Consider the following 16,337-nt stretch of genomic DNA (forward strand, 5'->3'; position numbering starts at 1 on the left):
TATACATAAAACAGAAATTTAAATCTCATATATTTGCTACTGGCATTGAACATTTTTCAAAAAGATCAATAAAATACACCTTTGTGAATAAATGGTTAATCATTTTCCTTAAGTCTATTTAATATGCAAATATTAATTGCAACTTATTGTTAGAGTTGATATATTTGTTTTGTTATTTTTAATATATTTTTATTGTAATTAATACAAGGGTTACATGATATTTGCCAGATAGATGGTGCATTAATTCCCATACATTGATACCCTTTCACGTGTCTTGGTCCCCATTTCCCTTCCCCCACCCCCACCCCTCATCTTGTTTTCCCCCTTTCCCTATCCAATTTCAAATAACCAAATACAAATATATCCAATATATCAGGTAATGAAGTGAGATACTGTAACAATATGAGATAACCAAGGGAGAGCAAAAGAGATGAAAGATAACATAGTAGCTTAAGAACAACAATCATTCATTATATGGCTTATGTTTCTATATCCTAGAGATCCTTTCATTTAGCATCCTACTATATGGCCTTTTGTATCAAGGTTTTGCTCTATTGCAAATCTCTGCTAGGAGAGCCCAAGGTTTCTACTGATTATGACAAATGAGGGAAACCATTGAGTCTAAGTTCCTTTGAGGCTGGCTTACTTCACTTAATATGATCTTTTCTAAGTCTTTCCATTTCCTAACAAATGGGGCAATGTCATTCTTTCTGACAGCAGCCTAGAATTCCATTGTGTACAAATACCACATCTTGTTGATCCACTCATCAACTGAGGGACATCTAGGTTGGTTCCATATCTTTCCTATGGTGAAAAGTGCTGCAATGAACATTGTTGTGCTGGTGGATTTAGTATGTCTTTGTTACTGGATGATTGGGTAAATGCTAAGTAGTGGAATTGCTGGGTCATAGGGGAGCTCTATGTTTAGTCTTTTGAGGAACTGCCATACTGCTTTCCATAGTGGTTGGATGAGTTTGCACTCCCACCAACAGTGTAGTAGTGATCCCTCCTGGCCACATACCCTCCAGCATCTGTTGTTATTAGTTTTCTTGATCCTGGCCATTCTAACTGGAGTGAGGTGGAATCTTAGAGTTGTTTTGATTTGCATTTCTTTTATGACCAGAGATGTTGAGCATTTCTTCATGTGTCTATAGGCCATTTTTGTTTCTTCTTCAGAGAAGACTCTCTTTAAGTCTTTGGCCAATCTTTTAATGAGATGGTTGTTACTTTGGAGATTAGTTTTGGAGTGATTCAATTTTTTGAGCTGTTGATATATTTTAGATATGAGGACTTTGTCCGTTGTTTGGTTGGTGAAGATCTTCTCCCACTCTGTAGGCTTCCTACTTAGTTTACTAGCTATGTCCTTTGCCATACAAAAGCTCCGCAGTTTAATGCAGTCCCACTTATCCAGCCTTTCTCTGATTTGTTCTGATTCTTGGTCCTTATTAAGAAAGTTTCAACCTGTGCCAAGGAGGTCGAGTGTATCTCCTATTCCTTCTTGTAAAGTTTTCAGAGTGTCAGCTTTTACCTCAGGTCTTTGATCCATTTGGAGTTAATTCTAGTACAGGGTGACAAAGAAGGATCCAACTTTAGTTTTCTGCAGGTGCTTAACCAGTTCTGCCAGCACAACTTGTTGAAGAGGCTATCCTCCTTCTATTCTATTTTTTTGTCTCCCTTGTCAAAGATTAGTTGGCCATAGGTCTGTGGTTTAATATCTGGGTCCTCAGTTCTATTCCATTGGTCTTCAGGCCTGTTCTTGTGCCAGTACCAAGCTGTTTTGATAATTATAGCTCTGCAATAGAGTCTAAAGTTTGGTATTGAAATTCCTCCTGCACTGTTCTTTCTGTTAAGAAGGGTTTTTGCTGTACGGGGTCTTTTATTATTCCATATGAAATTTTGGATTGCCTCTTCTATTTCTTTAAAGAATGCCATTGGGATATTGATGGGTATTGCGTTGAATTTGTAGATAGCCCTTGGCAAGATTGTCATTTTCACAATGTTGATTCTTCCAATCCAGGAGCATGGGAGGTTTTTTCCATTTCCTCATTTCTGCTTTAATTTCCTTTTTTCAGGGTTTTAAAGTTTTCATCAAAACTTAATTAAGTGAAGTAAGCCAGATTCAAAGGATCATAGGCCCAATAGTCACCCTTATTTGTCATAATCAGTAGAAACCTTGGACTCTCCTAGTAGAGATTTACAGTAGAACAAAATCTAGAAACATTAGGCCAAATAGTATGACACTAAATGTAAGGACCTCCAGGATAGGGAAACAAAAACCATATAATGAGTAACTGTTGTCCTTAATGTACTCATCTCTTTTGCCATCTCTTGGTTATCTAATACTATTACAATTTTTCACTTTGTTATCTGATATATTTTATATGTGCTTAATTGATTATTTGAAACTGGATAGGAAGGGGGAAATCAAGATAAGTGGGGGAGGGTGGGAGGCAAATGGGGACCATGTCCTGAGAAAGGGTATCAATGTTTGTGAAGTTATGCACCTTCTATCTGGTGAATATAATGTAACCCTTCTATTAATCACAATAAAACATATTTTAAAAAAAGAGTCTCAGGTCCTTTTGTACCCCGGCTGGCTTTGAACCTTGATCCTCAGATCTCAGCCTCTTGAGTAGGTAGGATTACAGATGTTAGCCACAGCACCCAGCTTGTTTTTATTTTATAATAAATAAATACAACCAAATGACTTTCAAAACTGATCAAATAATGAGGACACTCTGATTGAGCACTACAGCAAACCAGATCTGTTTGTTCAGTCTTTTTTCATAAAGGTATTTGGAGGGTAGCTTTCTTTGGCTGTGCTTTTAGAGAATCCTGGCTTAAATTATGATGTATAGATAGAATTTACAAATTACTATACAGATGAAGCAGTAAACAGAATATTTACTTCTCTTGATATCAATATTTCTATTCCATCCGGTAGTAAATATATCTAAAGTCTAACTAGTGAACTTATTAAAAACTGCCTACTGAACTTGTTTAAATATTATAACAAGATATAAAGTAAGAAATATGAAAGCTCATAGATGTAAATTCTGTTGGGTTGATTCCAAGTCCACAATACCTTATAATAATGTTATACCTTACTATCCAAATTCTTCATATTTTCAAAACCTTGTACTAATATCATTCATTGGACAAGTTTCTCATTAGAGTCTAGTGTTTCCAAAACAAGAAATCTGATAAAGGATGAGGAAAGTCTAAACTTCACCTGCACCTTGGAATAGAGCAGGCCTGCTAATAGGAAAAGACAACACCTGTGGTTATTTCCAGGCTTTACCAGAAAACATCTCCTCCACTTGGTGGGAATCTCCTGGAATCCATGATAAGCAGTACCCATGACGCTTAACCTTCCTATGCTTTCCAGCAATTCATTTCAATGTCCCTCCTTCAGACCCTCTTATAAAGCCTCCCTTCTTTCAGTGATTCTAGATTGCCTCTTCACAGGACACTGCCTCCCATGGCACTTTCCAGCATGTACCGGATGCTGTTGTCCATCCTGGTGCTAGTATCTCTGGTGCAAGGTGAGAGTCCTCTACAGTTAGCCCTACATTCTCTGTGAATATTCAAAACAACCAGGAGGAACCATCAGAGTGTAATGACCAAAATGAATAAAATCTATTGCAGACAACAAAACTGCATCTCCATTCTGCCTTATAGTATGTTCCTAATGATGGACCTATTACAGTTGTCCAATCAATGGAATGAAAAGAATTTCCAGTCATTTAGAATGCTGTAAGTAGCAGAGAGTCAAAGAAATAAGTAAAGTTAGTAATGAATTCTAAGGAAGGATGTGGGTTGTAAAACAGATTTTAAAATCTGTGAGTCTTGAATGGGCATATGAAGAGGAAATAAGGAATAGGAGGAAAGGAAAATCAGACATTTACCATTTATAGGAATTGCACTGATATAAAACACTTATTTAAAGCACAAAGGGAGAAAAAGCATTACTTTTTAAAGGACAAGCATCATATTACCACATAATTCCATTTTTCATTTCACTTAATTTTGTTTAACTCACTCCATTTAGGTGAGGACCCACGGAAGGACCTGCCTTCTGGATGAATCAGCTGTCCAAAAGGCTCCCAGGCCTATGCCTCCTACTGTTATGCCTTTTTCAAGACACCAAAATCCTGGACTGATGCAGATGTGAGTTCTGAGTGGTGAGGCTGGTTATGAAAATGAATATGGGTACTAGGGATGATACCAGATCTCCCACTTCAGACTATACCTGTTGCTTGGGGCTCACAGAAAAAGCTTTGCTTTTATATATTGGGACATATATATATATGTGTGTATATATACACATATACACATACTATATATGTATAGTATGTGTGTGTTTGAAGAGACAGCTATATATAACCTGAACTTTTTATTTTTTGAAAAAAATTTTTTTGTGAGTGGGTGGGTGGGTCATGGGAACTTGAACTCGGGGCCTTGGCACTGTCCCTGAGCTCTTCAGCTCAAGGCTCACTCTCTCCCACTTGAACTGCAGTGTCTCTTTTGGTTTTCTGGTAGTTGACTGGAGATAAAAGTTTCATGGACTTTTCTTCCTGGGCTAGCTTTGAAAAGTGATCTTCAGATCTCAGCCTCATAAGTAAATAGGATTATAGGCATGAGCTACCGGCACCTGGCTTTTTAAAGTTTTTTAAGGCCCCTTTCATTCTTTCCCTCCCTTGTACAGTTGGCCTGTCAGAAGCGGCCCTCTGGACACCTTTTATCTGTACTCACTGAGGCTGAGGCATTCTTCGTGTCCTCTCTGATCAAGAGGACTGTGAGCAGCTACCAATACATATGGATGGGACTCATGATCCTACACTGGTGAGATTCCATTGTCTCCTCTCCATTACATCTCTAATAGCTAATGTGCCCCAGACACAGTCTCCTGTGCTTAAGAGGAAAAATTGGAGGGGTATGAGATATGAGACTTGGAATAACAATTTGGGTAAAGGGCCATTGTGAGGAAAAATTGAAATGATGAATCAAGTGATCCAGCTAACATATCTTGAATGCAGATTCTCATGTCCATTAACTTTTCTTGCTAGCACCTTTTATATATATATATATATATATATATATATATATATATATATGGTCAAACTCCCAATGGAGATGGATGGGAGTGGAGTAATTCTGATGTGCTAAACTTTTTTAACTGGGATAGGAATCCTTCCACTGCGTCAGATTGTGGTTACTGTGGGAGCTTATCTAGTGATTCAGGTAAGAAAAAGAGGAGCCACCAATGACCAGCATCTCTCCTTTCCTATATCCTCGGGCTTGCCCTTAGAATCCAAGATGATGTAATACAGGTCTAATGTTTCTCATTTCTTCTCATATCTGGTTTACTTGAATATCCTTCCTTACAAAATGAGTCACTAGTCCATGTAAGGCTACTAATCTCTACCTTTGTATTGTATTTACTGAACATCTTTTTTCTCTAGGATTTTTGAAATGGAGAGATGTTCAGTGTGATGTGCAATTACCCTATGTCTGCAAGTTCAAAGGGTAGGCAGATGCAAACTCAGAAACCAAGTTTCTTAAGAAAATTAATACCAACATCGCATCAAATGTAAGCTTCACCTGGAATAACATTTCTTCCCCACATCTCACACTTGATCTGATCTCCCATTCTTTCCCCTTTTCCCCAGCCTTCTTTCAATCATTTGCCTGTGTTCTATGGCATAATGATAAGACAGAGGCAATAAAAACTCTGTTTTTACTTTTCAACATTTGTGCCCATCTATTTTTTTTTTACTGTGGCTTACTTGAATGGAACTAGGGAGGGAGTTCTGGAACTTGTCTGTTCAGATTCATCTACATCTTAGAAAAATACATAATGATGTTTTCTATCCAGTGTTCTGTGAGGAGATGATATTTCTGCTTATGTAGTATGGTAAAGTGAACAGAAATAGACATTGCCTTTTGCATGCTCAATGTCTGCATTTCTCCTCAATATTTGATGCACCTAATACCATTAAGAAACACCATTCAATTCAGAATCACTCAGACACACACCATTGGATAACAGTACATATGTCATTCAGGGAACAATAAATTAATGAATAAACTTGAATAATAAGTAACACTGAAGACCAAAAGGTCTTAACATATATCCACAGAAGATGTCACAAAATACCCATTCTTCTCAGCAGCATTCAGAACTTTCTGCAAAAATGGATCACATTGCTGGGTGCAGTGGCTCACACCTATAATCCTAGCTACTCAGGAGGCTGAGATGTGAGAATTGAGGTTCAAAGCCAGCCCGGACACAAAAGTACCTGAGACTCTTATCTCCAATTAATCACTAGAAATCAGGAAGTGGGGCTTGGCTCAAGGGTGGGGTGGTAGCCTTGAGCTGAAGAGCTCAGGGACAATGCCCAAGCTGAGTTCAAGCCCCATGACCCACACACACAAAAAAGTGGATCACATTTTAGTGTTCAAAGCAAGTTTTTATAAACAAGAAACAATTGTCTTACCATATGTATTCTATTACATCACAATGAAATAAAACTACAAATCAACAAATTAAGAACTACAGAAAATATTCAGATGTAGTGAGATTGAACAGCACATGGTTAAGGAAAGTTTATAGCTATTAGAGCTCACTTCAAAAACTTCAGGGATATTTATAAGTCTGAAGAAGTTGTTGAAAACACTAATGATGAAAAGACAGTTTGAGTTCATGAGTCTGCATGCTATGAAAAGGGCCATATTATTTGAAATGATGTACAGATACAGTGCAATTACTCTCTACAGAAATACTAAAATGTGCTCTGCAGCACAAAATACCCCTAAGAGCTCAAACAATCCGAAACACAAGGTACTGTGAAAGAAATAACATTATGCCTAATCTAAATCCATCTTAATAAAATAGCATGGTATAAGTGTAAAAATAAACATATGAACTGGTGGAATGGATCAAAAATTCAGAAATAAACCCATGCCTATTTAGCAATAATGTATAAAGGTACCAAATCACATTATAAAATAAAATGGCCGCTTGACACATGGTGCTAGCCACAGCGGAAGTTGAAGTTAGATTCTCTATCCCTTATCATGACTGAAAATAACTCAAAAATGTTCTAAAGACATTAATGAACTATCAGAAACTTTAGAAAATACTGGAAGAAAACAAAGGGAACATACCTCAAGATATTAGAACAAGCAATAATTTCCTGAGTAAGATATCATAACCTAATAATACTTAACAAATGAAACTAAACTGAATTAAAAAGCTTTTTGTCACAACAAACAAAATAGCAGAGTGAAGAAGCAACCCAATGAATAGGAGGAAATCATGTACAAATCTTCCGATCTTTATTTGAAGATAGACAGATAGATGGATAGGTAGATAGATAATATATGAAGTGCTAAGTACTAAACACTAAGACAATATATAATTCAGTCAACAATGAACAAAGAAGGCAAACAAAAACTTCAAAGAGAAGTACAAATGTCCCCAAGCCACTCTGGGATACATAACAAGGCTCAATGATGGAATGAAAGATGGCTAAAGGAATTGAAGGCAGCACACAACAACTTGCATATTCAAGTGTTAGATATTCTCTCAAGCATGAAAGCTTTTAAAATAACTGAAAAGAGAAACTATTAAGAAATAAGATGAGAAGTCAAGGAAAGAAAGAAGAAAATAGAAGAGAGAAATAATGATTGGCCAAGATTAAGTCAGGATGTATATTATTTGACACAATGAAACCCATTAATTTGTCCAATTTATATTTGAAAATGTATTGTCTAGAACTGTGTGAAAATTTAAGTTTTCTTTCAGACAAAGCATCTTATACAAGAAAAGTAAATTACAAATCAGTGTGAAACTTGATTTTTTTTCTCAAGATAATTACTACGCTTTATCATAATGCTGTAGATGTAGTCAGGTACTAAACTAGGGAAGCTCATTCCTAAGATTTACTTAATTACCTATCTTGCTTCATCAAGTTCAGGTTATTGTAAAATGATAACATGTTTTTTCATACTTGAAAGTACATGAACATAAAAGGATACATGTTAATGACACTGCCTTACCAGTGCTAAAGCACTAAACCATTTGCACATCATTTCTTTCACTCCATCAGAACAAGTCTCCACACACTAGCTTGTGTAGCCCAGGCTGGCTTAACACATACTTCTTCCCAGATACTGATTACTGAGATTACAGTCCTGATGAGTAAATTTATTTGAAAACTTACTGCATTTTATAAGCATAGATTGTTGTTACAAGTTGATATAGAAAGTGAGTTTTCCTAGGTTGATAAGGGACATTGTTGATAATTATTTCCCAGACCTAGTAAGGGCATAAAACTTTCAAGTCAATATAGTAACATAATCATCTCCTAAATTTCTCAGAACAGAATATCCACTGAATGTGAAAAGTTCAAACCTCACCTGTACTTGGGGAAAATAGCTGACCCACTAACAGGAAAGAAGCAACATTTGTTGCAACTCGCAGTCTTGCCGGTAAATATCTCCTTCATTTTGTGGGACTTTCCTGGAATCCAAGTCAAACACTATCCATGACCTTTGACCTATACACATACCCTACTTATCTATCTCACCACACCCTCCCATAGCACCCTTTATAAAAGTCCCAGTGTTTTCTGTGCTGGTAAACTATCCTAGATTCTTCACAGAGAAGTAAGTAGGAGCTGCATGAAAAGAAGAGCGTGGCAGGGGTTTTATGCTACAAATTAAGAATGTGAAAAAGTCTTCTGCTCAGGGAACCTAAGAGATCTGAGCATCAGCAAAGGCTCGCCCCTGGCATCTTAGATGATGAAAGAATATAGATTTTTTCATTTCAAAAATATACAAGGAGATGGCTATGACTAAGAGTAATGTATCCCTAAAGGAGTAGACAAAGGAAAAGAGGCTGTGAAGTTTCTGTCTCTGTCTGACTTTCTCTCTGTGTCTCTGTCTCTCTGTATCTCTGTCAGTCTGTCTCTCTCTGTCTCTTTCTCTGTCCCTTTATCTGTCTCTGTCTCTCTGCCTTTGTATCTCTGTCTCTGTCTCTCTGTCTCTGTCTCCCTCTCTCTGTCTCTCTCCCTCTCTGGTTATTTCTTTAATGATGATGATTATCTCCTCACTCATAGACAAGATGCTGCCTCCTACAGCCCTCTCCAGTATGTTCTGGATGCTGCTGTCCTGCCTGATGCTCCTATCTCAAGTGCGAGGTGAGAGTTCTCTTTATAAGGCAGTGAATTCCAGGTGAGTGTTCAGTTAGTAATGCTGAAAATAATCCACACAAAAAGAAAGCACGTATTGCATTCCTCCTTCATTACTTGTGGTGGGACCACTACAGTTTTCTTTCATTAGTGAAGCGAGATAGCTTCTCATTTTTTCCAGAAATTCTGATTTATTTATTTTGGTGGGTTGAAGTAGAGAAGGGTAGAAAGTCAATGGAGAAAGAAGAATCATTGAAGGTCCAAGTTTATGAACTCCAAAGCCATGCAGACCAGATTTGAAACAAAAATTTTCCTCCCAAGAGTCAGGCCTCAGACACAATCCAGAGTTCATTTCCCTCTCTCTCCAATCTTCACTACTCATTTAATTCCTTCCTTGTCATTATCTCTCTTCACCTCAGGTGAGGACTCACAGATGGATCTACCTTCAGCCCGCATCAGCTGTCCCAAAGGCTCCCAGGCCTATGCCTCCAATTGCTATGCCCTGTTTAAGATACCAAAATCCTGGACTGATGCAGATGTGAGTGCCTAGAGGTGGCATTGGGGCTTTAGGGGGGAATACACAATCTTAAACTTCAACCTTCAACTGTTCTTTGGGACTTCTGCAATACCTTAGTCTGCACATTGAGTTAATGTCTCTGTCTTGAAGACATACTTATCTTTTTCTGACCTGCTCTATTCTTTCCTTCCTTTACACAGTTGGCTTGCCAGAAGAGGCCTTCAGGTCACCTTGTGTCTGTGCTCAGTGGGGCTGAGGCCACCTTCGTGTCTACTCTGGTCAAGAATACTGCAAACAGCTACCCATATGTATGGATGGGGCTCCATGATCCCACACTGGTGAGATTCCATCATCTCCTCTTTGTTACCTCTTAAGTGGTTGTTGTGCCCCATTCTTCTTACCTGTATTGAAAAAGCCTAGGGACTCCAAAGAACTCAGCCTGTGAAGAGGCTTCTGAATCTAGTATTCAGAAGAAATGAAGGTGCCTGTAGTCAGATTTAACATGATTTTCAGAAAGTATTGTTAACAATCAGCTTTCTGAAATTTAGGAGTTCAGGTCATACACAGTGAGATAATTCTAAATGAAGATCTGATTTATATCTTACCTCTAGAGGATGGCACTATTTTTTGAGGTTCAGAGAGTGGTGAAGAAAGGGTTCTACGAAAAGGATTATTCAGGCAAAAGACCATGCAAGCAGAAGACCAGTGACATTCTGTCTTTATGGCTGTGTCTTCTGTATAGGGTGAGGAAGCAAATGCAGGTGGCTGGGAGTGGAGTAACTCTGATGTGCTGAACTACTTTAACTGGGAAAGGAACCCTTCCATTTATTCCGATCGTGGTTATTGCGGGGCTTTGTCACGAAACTCAGGTAAGAAACTAAGGAGCCAACTCCAACCATTCTTTTCCCTCCCTATTTTGTCTCTCTGTGCCTATCAGTGCCAGGCTGGGAGATGCAAGGTGGGGTTGAATTCTTCCATCTCCTCTCAGCCTACTTTCTTTGGACACTGAAAAAGAGAAGAGTGGGACTGTAAAGCCGAGACCAGTTCTGATATGCTTCTTCACTGTGCCACAGTGAATGTTTACTTCATTTCTTTTGTCTCTCTTAAGGATTCCTGAATTGGAGAGATTATAGCTGTAAAGCGCAATTACCCTATGTCTGCAAATTCAAGGGCTAAGCATGTGGGAAACTATGGCCTGCATATCAAGCAGCTCATCATAGAGAAGAGAGCAAGTGTAAAGACATCCAGAAAAGCCATCTTCTTCACGCCGCTAAATTTGACTCTTCATTCTGCCTTCCTCTCTTTTTCTTCTCTATCCAATTTACAATCCCTCTACCTTTGTGGTGGTCTCTAGTTACAGAAAGCTATATTAAAAAATCTTCATACTTTCAGCTTTTGTTTTTTTGTAGTAAGACTCTGTGTGGGAAGGTTGAACATTTGTAGGAATATGCATAAAGATGCATCCCAAACAGTCCTCACAGGTTGGGTCATATTGTCCTCAGACTTTTTTCTTCTCACCCACATACTGCCCACCTATCCTTCTTATGGCATGATGTAACCAGCCTGAGAGGAGTTTGATGGTATTTAAACTGCTTCTGAGATCATTTTCTCTGAAAATCAATGTTTCTTCTTCAATTTTCAATCCACCTTAGATTGTGACTTCTTTAAAATTCAGGGTTATTTTTCTTCTTTAATCTTTCAGGCATAATCTTGATATAAAAAATCTTATACATTGTTTCTCTCTTCTCTCATGCAATAAAATAAATCTAGAGATAATTTAAACGGTTCATTTTCTATTAATCGGACAATCAGAATAACAGAATAATTCCTTTCCCTGATAATTGAACAAGCAATAAATCTATACAATCATTTCATTTTCTTCTTATCTGGAAACAACCATGCTGAGATATAAATTAGGACTATTGAAATGGTAAATTGATATACTGATGAGTGCTAAATGTGGAGTGACATTTTGAATGACAAACTGTTGAACTAAGGTGATCCAAGATTTTCCTGGGTTTTGTCTCCTGGGTCTTACTTATCAGGTTTTCCTAATGAAGGACAAAAAATAGTCTCCTCGCTGGTCTGAAAGGTAGAGAGGAAAATCAGGACTTTGGAATCAAACAGGAACACTGCCCATAACACAGGCCTAGCTATACGCATGCACAGATTTCAAGGCATTTCTGTTACCTGAGACAAATTACTCATTCCACTCTCTTTTCCCTTCTTGTCTTATCTAAACTTGGATGACCTAAGAAATGATTTTGAAGTCATTTCCCTGAGACTTGATACTACAGAAGTACTGAGACTTCACAGGATTTGCCCTGTGCTGACCATCAGATAGGCAGGATCAAGCATAACAGTGGTGGATAATTGGGAGAATTCTGTGACCAAAATAGTGCATTTAAAGTGGAAACACCATTATAAAGCAAAAATACAAGAATAAGGCAAAATCAAATAATACAGAGTTTGCCTTGTGACAGAATCTTAGAATTCAGCACTTTTAGAAGGGTTGACACAAATGACTCCATTTCTTTGTTTTGTTTTATACTTTTGAGACAAGAACTTATTATGTAGTTAAAGCTGGACTGTAATTTGATATTAAGCCTAGTCAGAAGTCAAACTCAAAATCCTCTCACCACTGCTGGTATTATAGGCAGACACCTTCAACATATGCCTCAGGATACCAGTTTTATTCTGACAATTTCCCAATCATTGCTAAAGAATTTTCTCTGAGATACCATAATCACGATTTGAGTTTTTGTCTCAATATTTGAACTCCTAATCTATTCAGCTTTATATCCAGCTTTAATTTATTTCATAGATTAAACTACAAAGGTAAAAGGTAAGTATCCTCATGCCTATGCAAGTGAGTTTTCTCAAGATGATCAAAATATCACTAATAATATTTATGGTCCTTTATGATAAGGCACTTATAAAACTAGCTTAATTATAAAATTATAAAACAGCTTAATTTTTATCAAGAGGCTGCCTGTATGCTCTCAAGTTTCTTCAAGATGAGAAGGCTGGGAAATTTCAGGCTTTGCCTGTCTGTGGGGAAATAACTGGTTTTATTGCAGCAAATAGTTAACATCTTCAGTATTCCCATACTTTGCCAGCAAGGTTCTTGTACTCTTGGTAGGAATCTTCTGGAGTGCATGCAAATGCTACTTATGATCCATCACTTACCTGCTTACGCATCCCAATTATTTCAATGTCCCTCTCTCAATAACTTTCATAAAATAATAAACATTTCCATCTTAATAATCTACTCGGATTCTTGCAAATATGTAAGTGGAGGCTGCAGGAGTATACTACTGAAGATGTTGGAGAGTTCTTCCTTTGGAGACTGCAGGAGCTCTGAAACTCAGCAAAAGCTGCCTCAGGATCAATCAAAGAATGTGGGGAATATTGATTTCTTAGATAATTATGGAAGAAGTTGTATGTGACCCAGTTCAAGAATCCTTATAGGAGTAGACATAGGGGAAAGGGCCTCTGTAGGCTCTTGCTGTGGCCTGCTGGCATCAGTGACTCCAACTGCCTCCTTACTCACATGTGATACTGCTACTTATGACCCTCCCCAAGATGTCCTGAATGCTGCTGTCCTACCTGATGCCCCTGTCTTAGGTACAAGATGTGATTTCTCTGCATCTCCCACTGAGACCTTTGTGAATGTTTGAGTGAACACTCACTTATATTGTGTGGTAATGTGGAGGAGACTCTGTTACCAGGAATTGACCTGTAATACTTTCCTTTTTCAGCCTTCCTACTGAACAATCAGCTCAATTCAACATCTTGTAAGGAATTTCTCATGTTTGCTAGTCATTTGAAAAAGTGAGTAATGAACTATAGGGAAGAAGAAATAGTGATACCCACTATAAATACTATAAGAACAGAATAGGGGATTAATGGCCCACACAGAATGAAGGAGATAAGGAAAAAGAAGTGGCATCGCTCTACAGAATAGGGTTTAAAAATATGTAGAATACCTGAAATCATAGGAAAAGATAAGAGCGAATCCGGATATTGAACCTGTTTCGAAAGATAAGCCCCCGTAAACATTCTTCAAGTTCACTGCCCTAAATTTGGGTCCCCATTCTTTTATTTTTTTCCCTTGCAATCTTTTTTTTATTAAAGAATTTATTAATATTGATTTTTACATCATATTTCAAATAACAAGTTTAACAAACAAGGGTTCAAAAAGAGAATCTCTATATATAATCACTGGGACTTAGTTTTAGAACTTAATCCAAATTAGGCTAAGGGTTTGTATGTCATAGAAACATATTAATTTATGAAATAAAACATTAAGTCTATAGAGTCATAGGTTTTTATGTCTATATAGTTATGATTATATTCCTATTGCCATGTCCATAGCATTGGGTATGCAAATATTGAGTCCTTGCTCTTGTACTCTTTGTATTTAATAGCCACATATTAAGGATACCATACACCTTTTGTTCCTTAGGTCTTGACTTGTCTCGCTCAACATGATTCACTCTAGATTCATCCACTTCTTTGCGAATGCCATTATTTTTTTCATATACTTTTTAATGTAATTAATAGAAGGGTTGCATTATATTCACCAGATAGAAGGTGCATTACCTCACATACATTGATACCCTTTCGCATGTCTTGGTCCCCATTTCCCTCCCCCCCAACCCCACCCCTCATCTTGTTTTCCCCACTTCCCTATCCAATTTCAAATAACCAAATACAAATATATCCAATATATCAGATAAAAAAGTGAGATACTATAGCAATATGAGATAACCTAGGGACAGCAAAAGAGATGAGAGATAACATAGTACATTAAGGACAATAATCACTCATTATATGGCTTTTGTTTCCGTATCCTGGAGTTCCTTTCATTTAGTCTCATCCTGTATGGCCTTATGTATCTAGGTTTTGCTCTATTGTAAACCTCTGCTAGGAGAGCCCAAGGTTTCTATTGATTATGACAAATGATGGAAACCATTGGGCCTATGTTCCTTTGAGACTGGCTTACTTCACTTAATATGATTTTTTCTAATTCTTTCCATTTCCTTACAAATGGGGCAATGTCATTCTTTCTGACAGCAGCATAGAATTCCATTGTGTATAGGGCCGGGGATTTGGCCTAGTGGTACAGTGCTTGCCTAGCATGTACGAAGACCGGGGTTCGATTCCTCGGTACCACATATGTAGCAAAAAGCCAGAAGTGGTGCTGTGGCTCAAGTGGTAGAGCCCTAGCCTTGAGAAAATACAGGGACAGAGCTCAGGCCCTGAGCCCAAACCCAGGACTGGCCAAAAAAAAAAAAAAAAGAATTCCATTGTGTATAAATACCACATCTTGTCAATCCACTCGTCAACTGAGGGACATCTGGGTTGGTTCCATATCTTTGCTATGGTGAATAGTGCTGCAATGAACATCATTGTGCTAGTGGATTTAGTATGCCCTTGTTTCTGGATGATTGGGTAAATGCCAAATAGTGGAATTGCTGGGTCAAGCTCCAGGATCAGCAAAAAAATAAAAAAAAATAAAAATAAAAAATGAATAGGAAGAAAATAAAATCACAAATAAGGAAAGGCTGTACTGAAGACAGCAGGAAGGACAATTTCCAGTCATAGATTTTACACTTTCTCTGTACTCAGACAGCACAATGTAGAAGGAGGTTCCCTGTTCTTGGTAGAAAGGGAGTGAAATGAGGTCCTAGAAACAGGTTTACCCCAACTAACTCAATCCCTCATAATCCCTTCAGTATGGAATCCATGAATTAAGTCTTCAGATCTATACTCATGTTACAAGAACCCTGAGGGCTTCAGGTTCAAAAGCCCTATCAACTCAGTCTCTAAGTTCATCTTGCCTTCTGGCTGAAGTCTTACACACTAAGCTTTCTCCTGAAGAGCCAGTTGCTGGCTACTTGAAACTTTAGCATATTGGACTGGCCAATAAAAGCTTCTAATCATATTAGTGCTGCCTCTAATGTCTCAGACATAAGGCCACATCTGTAGACCTAGCCAAAAGGCCAAGTTTTATGTACAGACAGTCTGTACATAAAGTCTGTATGATGTTGGGCTAGGCAGTGTAATTCCTGGCTTCTGGCTGGCCCCATGTCCCAGTAGAGTGAGGGTAGTCCTATCACAGTAAACAATAATAGAATGCTAAGTCCAGCTTGAAAGATGAACCTTCAGACATCAGGCCAGTACCCATCTGAAAGCTGACATGGTCAGGAATCAGGTTTATTCCTGGACTAAGGGCAAAGTATTTGCCTAGCTCTGAAGATGCAGTTGGAAAATAGAAAGACACTAAAAGTCATTATCAAACAATAAAAGAAAAAAATTCATTAATACTTCACTGAAATATATATATACTTCACTGAAGTATATAAATTAATATATGTATGCATATGCATACATGCATAAAATCTAGAGACTCCTGAATGAATGAAAGAATATATAGAGATAGAGAAAAGCCAACCTAAAATCTAAAGCAAGTGAGAATAACTACAAACACTATAACAGACAAATGGATAACATACAAAACATATAAAGAGCTCAAAAAATGATAATGAGAAGAAATTAACCTATTATGAATGGGAAAAAGACTTGAACAGAGATTTCGCAAAAGAAGCTACAAATAC

At 37.7% G+C, this 16,337-nt stretch overlaps 1 protein-coding gene and 1 pseudogene across 1 annotated transcript; both read left to right on the plus strand.

The window, feature by feature from the left end:
* The first annotated feature begins 3,478 nt into the window (after positions 1-3,478).
* Positions 3,479-5,533, plus strand: LOC150060490 (regenerating islet-derived protein 3-beta-like; annotated as a pseudogene).
* A 3,597-nt stretch (positions 5,534-9,130) lies between these two features.
* LOC150060491 (regenerating islet-derived protein 3-beta-like) lies at positions 9,131-11,066 on the plus strand. The gene is made up of 5 exons (XM_090336120.1): positions 9,131-9,206; positions 9,617-9,735; positions 9,915-10,052; positions 10,457-10,583; positions 10,823-11,066. The coding sequence occupies exons 1-5, from the start codon at positions 9,131-9,133 to the stop codon at positions 10,888-10,890; spliced, it is 528 nt and encodes a 175-aa protein (XP_090192246.1). The 3' UTR covers positions 10,891-11,066.
* The last annotated feature ends 5,271 nt before the right edge of the window (positions 11,067-16,337 follow it).

This window comes from Megascapheus bottae, chromosome 7, assembly GCF_031878675.1.
Source record: "Megascapheus bottae isolate mThoBot1 chromosome 7, mThoBot2.hap1, whole genome shotgun sequence".
NCBI classification, from domain to species: domain Eukaryota; kingdom Metazoa; phylum Chordata; class Mammalia; order Rodentia; family Geomyidae; genus Megascapheus; species Megascapheus bottae.